At 45.0% G+C, this 18,010-nt stretch overlaps 1 protein-coding gene across 2 annotated transcripts in view; it reads right to left on the bottom strand.

Annotated features, from left to right (window-relative positions):
- The window catches only part of LOC139372911 (phosphorylase b kinase regulatory subunit alpha, liver isoform-like), a 29,314-nt gene extending 11,374 nt beyond the window's left edge, over nucleotides 1–17,940 (bottom strand). The window contains exons 1-23 of one of the 2 annotated variants that reach the window (XR_011627496.1): nucleotides 17,387–17,940; nucleotides 17,134–17,225; nucleotides 14,066–14,224; nucleotides 13,626–13,673; nucleotides 13,285–13,453; nucleotides 12,818–12,900; nucleotides 11,465–11,545; nucleotides 11,182–11,280; nucleotides 9,677–9,823; nucleotides 8,907–8,960; nucleotides 7,399–7,521; nucleotides 7,037–7,132; nucleotides 6,716–6,823; nucleotides 6,508–6,586; nucleotides 6,004–6,138; nucleotides 5,820–5,929; nucleotides 3,781–3,925; nucleotides 3,022–3,100; nucleotides 2,713–2,852; nucleotides 2,214–2,384; nucleotides 988–1,115; nucleotides 708–846; nucleotides 46–359 (exon numbers count right to left, since the gene is read on the bottom strand). Coding sequence is in view for 1 of the 2 variants with exons in the window: in XM_071112769.1 (XP_070968870.1) it covers nucleotides 46–359; nucleotides 708–846; nucleotides 988–1,115; nucleotides 2,214–2,384; nucleotides 2,713–2,852; nucleotides 3,022–3,100; nucleotides 3,781–3,925; nucleotides 5,820–5,929; nucleotides 6,004–6,138; nucleotides 6,508–6,586; nucleotides 6,716–6,823; nucleotides 7,037–7,132; nucleotides 7,399–7,521; nucleotides 8,907–8,960; nucleotides 9,677–9,823; nucleotides 11,182–11,280; nucleotides 11,465–11,545; nucleotides 12,818–12,900; nucleotides 13,285–13,453; nucleotides 13,626–13,673; nucleotides 14,066–14,224; nucleotides 17,134–17,211 (2,685 nt within the window). In the remaining variant the exon portion in view is untranslated. The remainder of the gene's footprint in view (nucleotides 1–45; nucleotides 360–707; nucleotides 847–987; nucleotides 1,116–2,213; nucleotides 2,385–2,712; nucleotides 2,853–3,021; nucleotides 3,101–3,780; nucleotides 3,926–5,819; nucleotides 5,930–6,003; nucleotides 6,139–6,507; nucleotides 6,587–6,715; nucleotides 6,824–7,036; nucleotides 7,133–7,398; nucleotides 7,522–8,906; nucleotides 8,961–9,676; nucleotides 9,824–11,181; nucleotides 11,281–11,464; nucleotides 11,546–12,817; nucleotides 12,901–13,284; nucleotides 13,454–13,625; nucleotides 13,674–14,065; nucleotides 14,225–17,133; nucleotides 17,226–17,386) is intronic. The other variant, XM_071112769.1, reaches the window with a different exon arrangement.
- Nucleotides 17,941–18,010: the final 70 nt, after the last annotated feature.

Raw genomic sequence — 18,010 nt, 5'->3', positions numbered from 1 at the left:
GCATCTGTAAGCATCTTATATAATCCCAGTTATAATGTGTTGTACCTGAGTGAGCACAGCGATGCTGATGTCCTGCCCACTGGCCTCATAGATCAGAGAGTTGAGTTCTTCTGGAGGAAGAGGCGCTGAGATGACTTTCTCCCTGGGCTCCGGTGGTAACCCCACTGTCAGCTGCTTGTGGTGGGAGATGAGATCTGTACAGGCCTCAGCCAGCACCTCCACTCTCTTCCTCAGGATACCAGAGATGTATCTGATCAGACCCCACTCCTTGTTGGCCCCGGCCTGGGCATACAGCTCCTCCAGCAGACACCTCACACTGACCCCGCCCTGACCCCCCACGTCCACCAGCCAATCAGCACCTTTCAGGTTAGAGAGAATTACAAATCATTCAGTTCAATTCAATCTGAGGAGTCAATTCAGTGTAATTCAAACCTAAACATGTAGAGAATTCAATTAAATTTGATTCAATTCAAAGATTCAATTCCACCCGACACATGCACCATCTAATCCAGGGGTGGGAGAAATATGGCCCATTTGATCTGACCTGCAGGAGGTTGGAGTAAAACAAAAAAAAATTGAAAAATATTATTTTGTGTAAAAAAAAATTAAAAACTCCAGGCCACATTGAACACCTACAACTAAATAGAGAGTGTGTAGAAATGATAATAGACGTTTACAGTTTGCCCACCCCTGATCTAAACCAGTACCTTTCATCACGCAGAGGATATATAGTATGTCTGCCTGGTCCTGCAGTGTGGGACACTCCTTCAACTGTCTCACCAGAGACCCAAAGTCTGTGTTACCCTGGGAGTCTCGCGGCAGGTGGAGGTCTGCAATACTGGGGGCCTGAGAGCAAAGATACACAGACACACACAAATACACACATGTGCGCATGCACACACACACACACACACATTAGAGGACCCAAACACACAGATGCACCAGAAAGACAGTACTGGAGTCTGTTGTTGGCGTAGACTAACTGACCTTGGGCTGTTGTTGATGTGGTGTGTGGTGGTGTGGATGGAGCGGTGTGAGCTGGGACACGTGCAGTAGGTTGAGGGATTTACGGTGCTTGTTCATGATGGGAGTCATGGGAAGATACATGGAGGCCTCTGGAAGAAACAACACTCACCATACAGTATCTGTATTTATTATGGATCCCCATTACTTCCTGCCAAGGCAGCAGCTACTGTTTCTGGGGTCCAACTAAATTAAGGCAGTTAAAACATTACAATACAAACAGATTTCACAACAGATTTCACAACAGATTAAGTGTGTGCCCTCAGGCCCCAACTCTACTCCAACATATCTACTACCACATATCTACAGAGTACCATACAGTAGAAACCTACAGAGTGTAGAAACCTACAGAGTCCCAACCATACAGTAGAAACCTACAGAGTCCCATACAGTAGAAACCTACAGAGTCCCATACAGTAGAAACCTGCAGAGTCCCATACATACAGTAGAAACCTACAGAGTCCCATACAGTAGAAACCTACAGAGTCCCAACCATACAGTAGAAACCTACAGAGTCCCATACAGTAGAAACCTACAGAGTCCCATACAGTAGAAACCTACAGAGTCCCATACATACAGTAGAAACCTACAGAGTCCCATACAGTAGAAACCTACAGAGTCCCACCCATACAGTAGAAACCTACAGAGTCCCATACATACAGTAGAAACCTACAGAGTCCCATACAGTAGAAACCTACAGAGTCCCACCCATACAGTAGAAACCTACAGAGTCCCAACCATACAGTAGAAACCTACAGTCCCAACCATACAGTAGACACCTACAGAGTCCCATACAGTAGAAACCTACAGAGTCCCATACAGTAGAAACCTACAGAGTCCCATACAGTAGAAACCTACAGAGTCCCATACAGTAGAAACCTAGAGTCCCATACAGTAGAAACCTACAGAGTCCCATACATACAGTAGAAACCTACAGAGTCCCACCCATACAGTAGAAACCTACAGAGTCCCATACAGTAGAAACCTACAGAGTCCCATACAGTAGAAACCTAGAGTCCCATACAGTAGAAACCTACAGAGTCCCATACATACAGTAGAAACCTACAGAGTCCCACCCATACAGTAGAAACCTACAGAGTCCCATACAGTAGAAACCTACAGAGTCCCATACATAACCCTAAACCTAACACTTGGTGAATAAACAAACAGTAAATGTGATGATAACTTACTGGGCATGTTGAGGCCTTGGACCTGGGCCATGAAGGAGAGGATGTCTCTGGTGGTGTGTTCAGCACTAAACACGTGGTGCTGCCCCCTCTGGATGGGAGGGAGATGACACTTGGTGGCTGTGCTCTGCATCAGCTGGCTGAGGTAGTGGTCAAACATGTCCCTGGAGCTGCCTGGAGGGGGGCGGGAGTTAAATGTAGACTCAGCAATATGATATTACATACCGCAAGCACAAACATGTCCTTGGAGCTGCCTGGAGGGGGGCGGGAGTTAAATGTAGACTCAGCAATATGATATTACATACCGCAAGCACAAACACGCAAACACAAATACAAACACACACCAATGACCTATACAGACATAAACACACACAGCACACCAATGACCTATACAGACATAAACACACACAGCACACCAATGACCTATACAGACATAAACACACACAGCACACCAATGACCTATACAGACATAAACACACACAGCACACCACGGCTGACATACCTGAGGGGACATAACTTTCTTCTTCGTCTTCCTCCTCTTCTTCATTCTCCAGCAGGTCGTCATCGGTGTCTCCGTCGAGGAAGCTGAGCTCTGTGTGGAACGAGGTAGTCTGGAAGCTGGAGATGTTTGCCATCTGAACCCTGCAAAAAAACACACAAGATGGAATGGAACCAAATAGGACATCACTGGAACTTTCACAACCAGGTGATGTAGTGACATAAATAGTGGAGCCTAGCATTTCCTTGTGTAAATATCCAGAGATCTCTCTTAAGATGAGTGACCTTAGAAATGGAAGAGAGTCAGTCTGACCTTGCCCCTCCGAAGTATCCATCGTTCAGCTTCCTCAGAGTGGACAGAACACACGGGTCGATGCTCTCACCATCATCCACTGGGAACAACAAGGGAAACGTGATCAATTAACCAACCAATCAATAAACCTTGTTTGTCCCATACAGAATGTAGTTTCCCAGCAAGAGTCAGTTTCCTGGACACAGATTAATCCTTGAATTCCCATTTAAATAAATGTTTAGTCCAGAAGTCACACAAACACAGAATGATTACCCAGCATGCTGTGTGTGAAGGGGAATGGGAGGGGTATTTACCCAGCATTCTGTGTGTGATGGGGAAGGTGTAGTTATTTACCCAGCATGCTGTGTGTGATGGGGAATGGGAGGGGTATTTACCCAGCATTCTGTGTGTGATGGGGAAGCTGTAGTTATTTACTCAGCATGCTGTGTGTGACGGGGAGGGGAGGGTATTTACCCAGCATTCTGTGTGTGATGGGGAAGGTGTAGTTATTTACCCAGCATGCTGTGTGTGACGGGGAGGGGAGGGTATTTACCCAGCATTCTGTGTGTGATGGGGAAGGTGTAGTTATTTACTCAGCATGCTGTGTGTGACGGGGAGGGGAGGGTATTTACCCAGCATTCTGTGTGTGATGGGGAAGGTGTAGTTATTTACCCAGCATGCTGTGTGTGACGGGGAAGGGGAGGGTATTTATCCAGCATGCTGTGTGTGACGGGGAAGGTATTTACCCAGCATGCTGTGCGTGACGGGGAAGGTATTTACCCAGCATGCTGTGTGTGATGGGGAAGGTCAGGGTAGGGCGTCCGGTCATCCTCCAGGAGGAGGAGAGATAGGACAGCTCCGTCCTTAGCATCTCCACTATCATCTGGTTGTCCAGAGCCAGGTAGAAGTGATGCTGGTCCAGGAACTAAAGGAGAGGAGAGACAGTGAGATGGTTGTCCAGAGCCAGGTAGAAGTGATGCTGGTCCAGGAACTAAAGGAGAGGAGAGACAGTGAGATGGTTGTCCAGAGCCAGGTAGAAGTGATGCTGATCCAGGAACTAAAGGAGAGGAGAGACAGTGAGATGGTTGTCCAGAGTCAGGTAGAAGTGATGCTGGTCCAGGAACTAAAGGAGAGGAGAGACAGTGAGATGGTTGTCCAGAGCCAGGTAGAAGTGATGCTGGTCCAGGAACTAAAGGAGAGGAGAGACAGTGAGATGGTTGTCCAGAGCCAGGTAGAAGTGATGCTGGTCCAGGAACTAAAGGAGAGGAGAGACAGTGAGATGGTTGTCCAGAGTCAGGTAGAAGTGATGCTGGTCCAGGAACTAAAGGAGAGGAGAGACAGTGAGATGGTTGTCCAGAGCCAGGTAGAAGTGATGCTGGTCCAGGAACTAAAGGAGAGGAGAGACAGTGAGATGGTTGTCCAGAGCCAGGTAGAAGTGATGCTGGTCCAAGAACTAAAGGAGAGGAGAGACAGTGAGATGGTTGTCCAGAGCCAGGTAGAAGTGATGCTGGTCCAGGAACTAAAGGAGAGGAGAGACAGTGAGATGGTTGTCCAGAGCCAGGTAGAAGTGATGCTGGTCCAGGAACTAAAGGAGAGGAGAGACAGTGAGATGGTTGTCCAGAGTCAGGTAGAAGTGATGCTGGTCCAGGAACTAAAGGAGAGGAGAGACAGTGAGATGGTTGTCCAGAGCCAGGTAGAAGTGATGCTGGTCCAGGAACTAAAGGAGAGGAGAGACAGTGAGATGGTTGTCCAGAGCCAGGTAGAAGTGATGCTGGTCCAGGAACTAAAGGAGAGGAGAGACAGTGAGATGGTTGTCCAGAGTCAGGTAGAAGTGATGCTGGTCCAAGAACTAAAGGAGAGGAGAGACAGTGAGATGGTTGTCCAGAGCCAGGTAGAAGTGATGCTGGTCCAGGAACTAAAGGAGAGGAGAGACAGTGAGATGGTTGTCCAGAGCCAGGTAGAAGTGATGCTGGTCCAGGAACTAAAGGAGAGGAGAGACAGTGAGATGGTTGTCCAGAGCCAGATAGAAGTGATGCTGGTCCAGGAACTAAAGGAGAGAGATGGCCAACACTACTGCTCCAGCCCAAACACACCTGATTCAGTCCTACACAAACACACTTGATTCAGCCCTACACAAACACACCTGATTCAGCTAATCAAGGTCTTGATGAGCAGATAATTAGTAGAATCAGGGGCCGTATCCAAATATATATACACTGAGGTCACCCGACCTCAACCCAATAGAGATGGATTGGGATGAGTTGGACCGCATAATGAAGGGAAAGCAGCCAACAAGTGCTCAGCATATGTGGGAACTCCTTCAAGACTGTTGGAAAAGCATTCCAGGTGAAGCTGGTTGAGAGAATGCCAAGACTGTTCAAAGCTGTCATTAAGGCAAAGGGTGGCTACTTTGAAGAATCTCAAATATAAAATATATTTTGATTTGTTTAACACTTTTTGGGTTACTACATGATTCCATATTTTATAGTTTTGATGTCTTCACTATTATTCTACAATGTAGAAAATAGTACAAATAAAGACAAATCCTTGAATGAGGAGGTGTGTCCATACTTTTGATTGTTGTGATTACCAGTTGAGATCAACTTACTCCTGGCTCAGAGTTTGTCTGGGCAGTAGCTTAACATCATCCTAAAACCTACTTTGAGCTGGGAGTATTTTTTTAAAGTCTTAAAACATGTTTTAACCAGATTCCTGCTTTGTGGATAAAGCCCTAGGTGTGCTAGATTAGGATTTAACAAACAAGAGCATTTAGGGAGATAGGACCTCTACTGTCTTAAGGTAATAACAAGGTATGTCACCTGAGGGGTGAATGTGTAGGTACGGTTCCGGATCTCGTAGAATTTCGAGGTTCCCAGAACTCCAATGTGCCTGTATGGCCTCCCGCTCAGATTCAACTTCTTGCAGTTTCCTGTGAAACAAGTCATTAGCTATGTAGTTCTTATGAAGGCTCTGTGAATCCTTTCTAAGTAGTTGTAACTGTACCCAGTTTGACGTAGACGTGGCTGAGGATGCGAGCAGGCATGACCCTAATGGGCTGGACCTCAGCGATGGTCTGGACCTCTATTTCATCGTTCTTCAGCAGCTCCTGGATCTCCTTCGACTCCGCTAACACACACACTGCCAATGTGTACACACACACACACACACACACACACACACACACACACACACACACACACACACACACACACACACACACACACACACATACACACACACACAGAACAAATTAAGGTATGTACACAGAAAGAAATGGTTTGTACACACACATACATGAAGGCACACACACACACACACACAAAGGCACACACACACACTCAAAAGGGAAAGGAAACTCTCAGATAGGCAGCCCTGACCACAGAGCAAACGATCTTAAACAAAACGAGTGAATTAAACAACAAGTCTAGAACTGTATATTACTTGTCCAGTTAAAGGATGTCACATGTCTTCCAGCCTGCATGAGAGGACATTAGACATGCTGCAAACCTTGTACGACTACGTCCGGCTTGAAATTGGTGGAGAATCGCCTGTTGAGAGGGTCGATCTCTCCAGGGGCGAGGAATCCCTTGGAGGAACAGACGGAGAGAGAGAGAGAGAGAGTGAGAGAGAGAGAGAACTAAAGCACCAACCAACACCTCACTGTGGTGAGACAGAGACTGAATCACTCTATTATAAGACAACAGAAGGTTTGTACCTCAGCCAGCAGAGAACTAACGATGTAGAGGGACTGTCCCCACATGTGAGGTAACTGACCCATAGCCACTCTGTCCACGGAGTGAGGGTTCCCGTACTCTTCCTCCATCTGGGGGGAAACACCACACAGTTACGGTCTTCCTCACTTAGTTGTAGGGGACGTTGTTACTTATCAGGATTCAGAAAGGTAGAAAGTGTAACCTGTTACTTCTCCGCATGCCCATATCGGCACAAGGAGTAACGCCGACGTGCCCTAAAGAAAGACGGATTTCCAATTTACACACGGACGATAAAGTTGTATTCAAAAGGGTAATGGCGATACCTTTTCAGGTGGGACAGCGTAGAGCTCAGGCATCAGGCGGATCCCGGGCTTCCCTCTGATCAGGACTTCTTCCAGAGCATCTCTGTACTCCTGCACCTGGACACAGGAAGCAGGAAAGGACATGTTCATGATACAGTCACATGACCTGGGATGGTCTAGCGGTCTGACATATAGCTCGGTGACGTCACCCGCTCTCAGACCTACAGGTAGTGTGTTTTCCTTGCTCTGGAACGGACACAGCTTTTGTGGAGTGACCGGTAACGATGCTTCGTGGGTGACAGGTGTGGATGTACTCAGAGGGTCTCAGGGTGGAACCTAGGTGGGGACGAGGAGAGGGACGGAACCAACACGGCCACACACACCTGTACTAGGTCTCCGCTGAAGATGCCGTCCAGAATGAGGTAGGTCCAGAACACTGGCCATTCACATTCTATATTCTCAAACAGTTTGAGTTCAGCCGGGTCGTAGTGGAGACGGGACGGGTCCTGAGAACGACATACAGACAGACACGGAAATATTACACCCAATGTCTCATCTAAAAGAACAAGGCTAATCTTTAAACGAGAGTTCAAGGAAAACCCCACTAAAATACTATCTTTTGGTATTTTTTTCCCATTAGTTCACTGTTAATACAGTCCCAAAATGTTTTGTATGTCAGCAGTCAAGTTTTCAAGATATTGGACTTTTAAGAAGTAGATGCAATAGATGCAAAACGCATCATCTTTATGTGATGCAAAACGCATCATCTTTATGTGATGCAAAACGCATCATCTTTATGTGATGCAAAATGCATCATGATGATGTCATGATGATGTGGCAAGTGACACTTTGTGGACGAATGACAACAATACCAACAGATTTGAAGTGTATTTTTCCTTTAAGTTCGACTGTTTAATCTGTAACAGTACGTTTTGCTGTCATTTTATAAATGCCAACAGGTCCTTTGTTTGTTCAACATGGCAGGACCTTTTTGTGTGAGTAAAATGTACCATGCAGGAAATGGAGGTGGAAACGCCTTTATGTACATACATATATTGACATAATAACCATCATATGGAAGAGAACTTGGAGTCAGGCGATGACATGTTGTGTGGTCCTCCCACCACGACTCGGGAAAGCATGCAGTTTATTAGACTACAGATGACATGTTGTGTGGTCCTCCCACCACGACTCGGGAAACCATGCAGTTTATTAGACTACAGATGACATGTTGTGTGGTCCTCCCTCCACGACTCAGGAAACCATGCAGTTTATTAGACTACAGATGACATGTTGTGTGGTCCTCCCACTACGACTCAGGAAACCATGCAGTTTATTAGGCTACAGATGACATGTTGTGTGGTCCTCCCACCACGACTCAGGAAACCATGCAGTTTATTAGACTACAGATGACATGTTGTGTGGTCCTCCCTCCATGACTCAGGAAACCATGCAGTTTATTAGGCTACAGATGACATGTTGTGTGGTCCTCCCACCACGACTCAGGAAACCATGCAGTTTATTAGACTACAGATGACATGTTGTGTGGTCCTCCCACCACGACTCGGGAAAGCATGCAGTTTATTAGACTACAGATTAAATAAATTATGATGAACTTCACAGGGTGGTGAAAGTGCAAGGTGATGAGCTTGATGGTCCTTTCCAATAAATATCCAGGGTCTGATTCTGGTGACATGATGATCGATGCTTGGTTGCCGTTTTGACAAATAACAATATTTTCACTCTTAATCAATAATAATGTCATCATGTAGACGAGCCTACACACACTGTATCTGCCTGCTGTTGGCTACAGCGCAGATACGAGACCATTGGATGAAAATCTAGTTTATTTCACACTGTAAGGAGAAAAACATACAAATCTGTACAGTACCTCTCTTGGGCATCGGTATCCATCTCTGATGAAACGGCAGCAGCCATAGCGTCCCTGGGGAAGGGAACGGAGTCATTTAGATACGTCATTCTAGAGCACCATTAAGCCTAGCCAATGGAGGGTTCCCATTGACATCCTTTCACCATCCCGGACTAGGCTTAATCTGAGTCTGGGAATCAACTAGCCCATATAGTGTGTCTGTGGTCCAGTCTAGACAGGATCCTATCTACCTGTAGCCTGGACATGATCTCACTGTATCTGTGGTCCAGTCTAGACAGGATCCTATCTACCTGTAGCCTGGATATGATCTCACTGTATCTGTGGTCCAGTCTAGACAGGATCCTATCTACATGTAGCCTGGATATGATCTCACTGTATCTGTGGTCCAGTCTAGACAGGATCTTATCTACCTGTATCTTGGATATGATCTCACTGTATCTGTGGTCCAGTCTAGACAGGATCCTATCTACCTGTAGCCTGGATATGATCTCACTGTATCTGTGGTCCAGTCTAGACAGGCTCCTATCTACCTGTAGCCTGGATATGATCTCATTGTATCTGTGGTCCAGTCTAGACAGGCTCCTATCTACCTGTAGCCTGGATATGATCTCACTGTATCTGTGGTCCAGTCTAGACAGGACCCTATCTACCTGTAGCCTGGACATGATCTCACTGTATCTGTGGTCCAGTCTAGACAGGATCCTATCTACCTGTAGCCTGGACATGATCTCACTGTATCTGTGGTCCAGTCTAGACAGTATCCTATCTACCTGTAGCTTGGATATGATCTCAGTCTTAGTGATGGTGACCAGGTCTGCATCCTCCACAGCGAAGGCAGGGAAGGAGATGATTGACAGGAGACCAGCGTCGATCTCTTTAGAGGTGGAGGCTCGTGGCAGCATGGAGCACAGGATAGCCTGGAGAGGTCAAATACAAACGGGTCAGTTTCTGACAGATGGCGTCATTCTGACACCACCGTGTTGCCAGGAGACATCAGTTGTGCTATCTGACGTAAAACAATGGTCAGTTTCATACATATCATTTTAAGGTTTACAAAATAATCTGATTAAACCAGACTGGACACTGCCCTCACCAGGCTAGAGAAGATTAAACCAGACTGGACACTGCCCTCACCAGGCTAGAGAAGATTAAACCAGATTGGACACTGCCCTCACCAGGCTAGAGATGATTAAACCGGACTGGACAATGCCCTCACCAGGCTAGAGAAGATTAAACCAGACTGGACACTGCCTCACCAGGCTAGAGAAGATTCAACCAGACTGGACACTGCCTCACCATGCTAGAGAAGATTAAACCAGACTGGACACTGCCCTCACCAGGCCAGAGGAGAATAAACCAGACTGGACACTGCACTCACCAGGCTAGAGAAGATTAAACCAGACTGGACACTGCCCTCACCAGGCTAGAGAAGATTAAACCAGACTGGACACTGCCTCACTAGGCTAGAGAAGATTAAACCAGACTGGACACTGCCCTCACCAGGCTAGAGGAGAATAAACCAGACTGGACACTGCCCTCACCAGGCTAGAGAAGATTAAACAAGACTGGACACTGCCCTCACCAGGCTAAAGAAGATTAAAATAGACTGGACACTGCCCTCACCAGGCTAGAGAAGATTAAACCAGACTGGACACTGCCCTCACCAGGCTAGAGAAGATTAACCCAGACTGGACACTGCCCTCACCAGGCTAGAGAAGATTGAACCAGACTGGACACTGCCCTCACCAGGCTAGAGAAGATTAAACCAGACTGGACACTGCCCTCACCAGGCTAGAGAAGATTAAACCAGACTGGACACTGCCCTCACCAGGCTAGAGAAGATTAAACCAGAATGGACACTGCCCTCACCAGGCTAGATAAGATTAAACCAGACTGGACACTGCCCTCACCAGGCTAGAGAAGATTAAACCAGAATGGACACTGCCCTCACCAGGCTAGATAAGATTAAACCAGAATGGACATTGCCCTCACCAGGCTAGAGGAGATTAAACCAGACTGGACACTGCCTCACCAGGCTAGAGAAGATTAAACCAGAATGGACACTGCCCTCACCAGGCTAGATAAGATTAAACCAGAATGGACATTGCCCTCACCAGGCTAGAGGAGATTAAACCAGACTGGACACTGCCCTCACCAGGCTAGAGAAGATTAAACCAGAATGGACACTGCCCTCACCAGGACTAGAGAAGATTAAACCAGACTGGACACTGCCCTCACCAGGACTAGAGAAGATAGGACATGTTTATCACAGTACCTGGCAGTGCTCCACCTCGTCCGGCAAAACGTGAATGACAGATTTGGGTCCTCCATGAGCCCCAAAGAGGTCCAGCTCATCAATGGCCTCCAATGCAGCCTGAACATAAAACCCAACATGTTGTTGTTGTTGTTTTAGGAGTTTAGATATAGTAGCTGTGTTGCGATAAGAGGACTGTTATGAGTCTAGATATGGTAGTTAAGATATGATTGGAGACGTAAAAGGAGACCATGTATTATCATTGTTACATATAGGACAAGCGTTACATCTAAAGCGTCAGTACCATGGCCATCCCCACAGAGCTGGCGTTCAGTTCTGGGATCCCCTGATTGGTCTTGTCCCCTCGCTCCCACATCCCATAATCCTGCACAGAGAGAGAGAGAGAGAGAGACACACACAGTTACCATGACAACCAGGTTTAAAATCATACTATTTGGAGACCTTAATTTGAACCTAAATATAATTTTCTTTGACCTAATCCAATATATACTGTATATACAGTATATTCTATATATTTACACAAATAGTAATCAGTAGGACGTATGCACTCTGTTTTAACTCCTCATGTCTCAGAAACAAACAACGCTGACAGGGAGATTCTGGACTATCTGCTTATTCTGGTTGGTGAAGTCGCTAACTAAGACACATTCTCCTGGATGGGAAACGTATTCTGGTTGGTGAAGTCGCTAACTAAGACACAGTCTCCTGGATGGGAAACGTATTCTGGTTGGTGAAGTCGCTAACTAAGACACATTCTCCTGGATGGGAAACGTATTCTGGTTGGTGAAGTCGCTAACTAAGACACATTCTCCTGGATGGGAAACGTATTCTGGTTGGTGAAGTCGCTAACTAAGACACATTCTCCTGGATGGGAAACGTATTCTGGCTAGTGAAGTCGCTAACTAAGACACATTCTCCTGGATGGGAAACGTATTCTGGCTAGTGAAGTCGCTAACTAAGACACATTCTCCTGGATGGGAAACGTATTCTGGCTAGTGAAGTCGCTAACTAAGACACATTCTCCTGGATGGGAAACGTATTCTGGCTAGTGAAGTCGCTAACTAAGACACATTCTCCTGGATGGGAAACGTCAGTTGTTGACCAGTTGAACCGTTTATTTTTCAGTACCATGTCAGCTCTCTGTTGACATTATGTTAATTAAATACTCTGTTGACATTATGTTAATAATTATGACATTATGTTAATGAATTATGTTAAGTAGTTTTCACCTGTTAGTTTATAATTATCTGTTGTAGCTGACCACACAGGCCTTTGACCTGTTGGCGCTTTTAAGCTAAAAAAATATGTTGATGCTTTTAGGGTTAAGTGCTGATGTTCCCATGTTGACCAATGAAATGTATTGAAAGTTATTCTACCAACCAATCAGAAAGTTCACTGTGTGGGATTTTACAATATACTGTATGAGCCATGTAAAAAGTATTGTTTGGAAAGGTGTTCCTTGTAGCACGACACTTCTATAGTCTCCACTATTTCTACTGATATTCCTATTGATCTTCAGTATAGTATTGGTTCTCTCTCCATTACCGTTCAGACTTCTATTACTTCCTGCTAAGTCGTATGCTTGTGAGGTTAGAAGAAGAGAGCCTCGCTCAAACAGACCTTGAACATTACCTACCGCAACTTTATAAGCAGCCTCAATGTAGAAGACCAGGTTCTGGATAAAAGCCACTTCATGCAGGGTTGATATGATACGGAGACCTGGAGAAGACCAGACAGTGATAAAGAACAACGCCGCCGGTATACAGTCAAGTTATTTCACAATGACACGATCCATCACACACACAGACACACACACACACACACACACACACACACACAGACAGACACAGACACACCGACACACACACACACACACACACACCGACACACACACACCGACACACACACACCCCGACACCGACACACACACACACACAGACACACCGACACACACACACACAGACACACCGACACACACACACACACACACGCACGCACACACACGCACACACACGCACACACACACACGCACACACACGCACACACACACACACACACACACGCACACACACACACACGCACACGCACACACACACACGGTACCTGAGGCAGTCATCTGAGCCAAAACCAGCAGGTACAGAGAGGTGGCATCAACCTGCAGGTGTCCCCACTGATCGTCCCCCACCACGGTAGCACAGGTGGGGGTGTGGTACTTGGCGTGCAGACAGTCCTTGGGGCTCTGGGTGTGTTTAAACTTCTCCACCTTGGCCACCTGTAGTCAGACACACTGACATGCTCAGAAAAGGCTATTACACAGCCAGACCAAGGGAGAAACACATACAGAAATGCTCCCACAGCGTAGTGCATTGTTGCCCTTATGCCATATACTAGTGACTGTGTTGTTACATGGTAGAAGGAATGGGACAGTAACCACGGTAACCCACCTGTCGCATCATACACTGGAGCAGCCCTTGCATCAGCTTGACAACACTCTGTAGAATAATACAAATGTAGATATTTACCACACCTTACAGGGATCGGTAACTCCTGCTTTCCCAAGTTTATCTATTCAGGACTCCCAAGGACTGAAATATGCCAATCTCTGCCTGTGGCCTACAACATAGATCATAGGACAACATGCATGGAACACACTAACATGTTTCGGGAAAGGAATGTCTTGTTTTGACACAGTGTGGTCATGCAGTCAAGGAATATTCAGACCCCCTTTCCAACACAGATCACACAGTACAGTAAGTATGGAGGACACAACACAGATCACACAGTACAGTAAGTATGGGACACACAACACAGATCCCACAGTACAGTAAGTATGGAGGACACACCACTATTTTAACATGCTGTGAGATGGGAGCCAGCCAGTCACCTGCTCCAGTTCGTAGGCCTTGGCCTTGTCCTCATCCCGGTCAGCGTTCTTCCTGTAGGCCATCCCCAGACCCCACACCGCCAGGATGCTGTAGACATTGTCACGCACCCAGGCATCTGGCAGCTGGACACTGCAGGGCAACAGGCCTGTTACTGGGTTCTGGAGACACACACAGGTTAGACAGGCAGGTTAGACCGGCAGGTAGATAGATATCTATCTAAGTCTGGGCTCTGGCTGGGCCACTCAAGGACATTCACAGACTTGTCCTGAAGCCACTACTGTACGTTGTCTTGGCTGTGTACTTATGGTCGTTGTCCTGTTGCAAGGTGAACCCTCAACCCAGTCTGAGATCATGAGAGCTCTGGAGCAGGTTTTCATCAAGAATCTCTCTGTACTTTGCTCTGTTCATCTTTCCCTCGATCCCTCGATTCCCACAATTCCTTCGACCTCTCGGCTTGGTTTTTGCTCTGACATGCATCCTAAAGATTGATTCTATACATCGTTTGACATGTTTCTACGGACTGTAATGGAACTGTTTTGACTTTTCGTCTGGACCTAGTGATCGCGAGTCATGAATTTGGATTACTGGGCTAAACGCGTGAACAAAAAGGAGATATTTGGACATAAATGATGGACATTATCGAACAAAACAAACATTTATTGTGGAACTGGGATTCTTGTGAGTGCATTCTGATGAAGATCATCAAAGGTAAGTGAATATTTATAATACTATTTCTGTTGTTCTGTTGACTACACAACATGGCGGATATCTGTTTGGGTTGTTTTGGTCTCTGAGCGCTGTACTCAGATTATAGCATGGTGTGCTTTTTCGGTAAAGCTTTTTTGAAATCTGAGACAGCGGTTGCATTAAGGAGAAGTGTATCTATAATTCCGTGCATTATAGTTGTATCTTTTATCAATGTTTATTATTTCTGTAAATTGATGTGGCTCTCTGCAAAATCACCGGATGTTTTGGAACTACTGACCATAACGCGCCAATGTAAACTGAGATTTTTTTTTATATAAATATGAACATTATCGAACAAAACATACATGTATTGTGTAACATGAAGTCATATGAGTGTCATCTGATGAAGATCATCAAAGGTTAGTAATTTATTTCTCTCTATTTCTGCTTTTTGTGACTCCTCTCTTTGGCTGGAAAAATGGCTGTGTTTTTCTGTGACTAGGTACTGACCTAACATAATCGCTTGGTGTGCTTTCATCGTAAAGCCTTTTTGAAATCGGACACTGTGGTGGGATTAACAAGAAGTGTATCTTCAAAATGGTGTATAATACTTGTATGTTTGAGGAATTTCACTGTTGTCATATCGATCCCGTTAGCAGGATCTCAGCCCAAGGAGGTTTTAACAAGAAATGTGTGTAGTGGTTGAAAAACGAGTTTTAATGACTCCAACCTAAGTGTGTGTAAACTTCAACCACACACACACACACACACACACACACACACACACACACACACACACACACACACACACACACACACACACACACACACACACACACACACACACACACACACACACACACACACACACACACACACACACACGTCTCTTGTAGTAGTATTTTGGTATTTTATTAGGATCCCCGTTAGCTGTTGCAAAAGAGTCATTGTTAATGTTGTAAATGATTATTGTAGCAGGAAACAACAGATTTTTTGGGAATATCTACATAGGCGTACAGAGGCCCATTATCAGCAACCATCACTCCTGTGTTCCAATGACACGTTGTGTTAGCTAATCCAAGTTTATCATTTTAAAAGGGTAGCCTAGTGGTTAGAGCGTTGGACTAGTAACCGAAAGGTTGCAAGTTCAAATCCCCGAGCTGACAAGGTACAAATCTGTCGTTCTGCCCCTGAACAGGCAGTTAACCCACTAGGCCGTCATTGAAAATAAAAATTGGTTCTTACTGACTTGCCTGGTTAAATAAAGGTAAAAAAAAAAAAAAAGAAAGTCCCCTAAGCAAGCTGGTCCTGGGGCTCTGTTCACAAACAGACCCCACAGAGCCCCAGGACAGCAACACAATTAGACCCAACCAAATCATGAGAAAACAAAAAGATAATTACTTGACACATTGGAAAGAATTAACAAAAAAACAGAGCAAACTAGAATGCTATTTGGCCCTAAACAGAGAGTACACAGTGGCAGAATACCTGACCACTGTGACTGACCCAAACTTAACAGTGCTGTACAAGATTTTGCTTTCAAATTGCGTCAAACATAGGCCGTCATGGCTCTCAAGAGAAGAAAGGCTATGGGCACACTGCCCACAAAATGAGATGGAAGTGCAGCTCAGTTTCCTAACCTCCTGCCCAATGTATGACCATATTAGACACATGTTTTTCTCAGATTACACAGAACCACAAAGAATTTGAAAACAAATCCAATATCTATTGGGTGAAATACCACATTGTGACATCACAGCAGCAAGACGTGTGACCTGTTGCCACAAGAAAAGGGCAACCAGTGAAAAACAAACACCATTGTAAATACAACCCATATTTATGTTGATTTATTTTCCCTTTTGTACATCGTTACAACACTGTATAAAGACATAATATGCCATTTGAAATGTCTTTATTATTTTGGAACTTTTGTGAGTGTAATGTTTACTGTTAATTTTTTATTGTTTATTTCACTTTAGTTTATCATATGTTTCCCATACCAATATAGCCCCTTAAATTGAAATTGAATTGAGAGAGAGAGAGAGAAAGACTGTTAACTGACCTCAAGTAGAGTAGATAAGAAAAATACTTTCTATGTTCTCACTCTATTTTAAGTTGACCTTTGTCCAAGCTTTTATTTATTTTAGGGAGTCCACCCAGGACAGTTTGCCCATTTAAAAACAGAGAGCTATTGACTCTTGGCTTTCTAAGGATAAGTAACAGACATTTAGCCTACTGTGGGGATTTTACTGAGGTATCAATATCATTAGACCTATTGTGCATGACTTCTTTCATTGCAAATGGTAACTGTACGAATGTTATTCGCATGACATAACGTGACATTGTGTCTGGCAGTGGTACGTGATATAATGAAACATACCTGGTGACATAGAATAGTCTCATGAACGAGCCTGGCGAATCCATCGAGCTTCACACCTGAGTTACTGCGGCTCCGCATGTTGCCGTCTCTATCTGTCAATATGAAATTATGACAGACAGGTAGTTAGTGCAGAATAATTTATAGTAGGGTACAGTAGTCGTGGGTCCTGACTACATTTGAAGCGTTCGCAATAGTAAAAGTACTGCAGTATGCTGTAATAAAATAACATTACTTTGTATAGAAAGTCACCTACCTTGAGCCCATCAGTTATTGTGCAATGCATAAATATCGCTGTTGACAGCTTTGCAGTAGCAGCTAACAATTCCACATTCATTCAACGCATTTCATAAAACTCCTAGTTGCTCCAGCGCAGTAGCATCAGTGTCAAAATATTACCGAATACTTCACGTCGCAGAGGTGTTTTTAGCTCAACATACACCATTCCTTCACATGTAACAGATTACTGCTCCTCTCTCGGTCTCTCAATGTGCCTCTCCTCTTCCTGATGTGGACAGAATGTCCGGTATACAGTTGCCATAAAGGGGGCGCTAGAGCAGCCAACGTAGAGAAGATGAGTTGGTTATTACATATATGAATTCTTGTTAGAATCTGTTTGTTTCTTTAACATAACATAGATCTAGATTTAAACCAACAAAGGGTGCCTGATTTGTTTTCGGCTTTGCTTTCTCTTTTACTTCGTGTGGTCTTTGTATCACCTCGGCATCATTCTGTTCAATCTAATATTTTCATATTTTCAGAATACTTTGATTGATACCAGTGCGACCCCACCTTGTCCATTTACATTCTGCAGGCATAGTAAACAAGGGCTGGGATAACGGAATTTTTAAGCCAATCAAAAATCCGGACAGTAGATGTG

This window comes from Oncorhynchus clarkii, chromosome 18 (genome assembly GCF_045791955.1).
Source record: "Oncorhynchus clarkii lewisi isolate Uvic-CL-2024 chromosome 18, UVic_Ocla_1.0, whole genome shotgun sequence".
NCBI lineage: Eukaryota > Metazoa > Chordata > Actinopteri > Salmoniformes > Salmonidae > Oncorhynchus > Oncorhynchus clarkii.
This window is presented reverse-complemented; position numbering and strand designations above follow the sequence as displayed.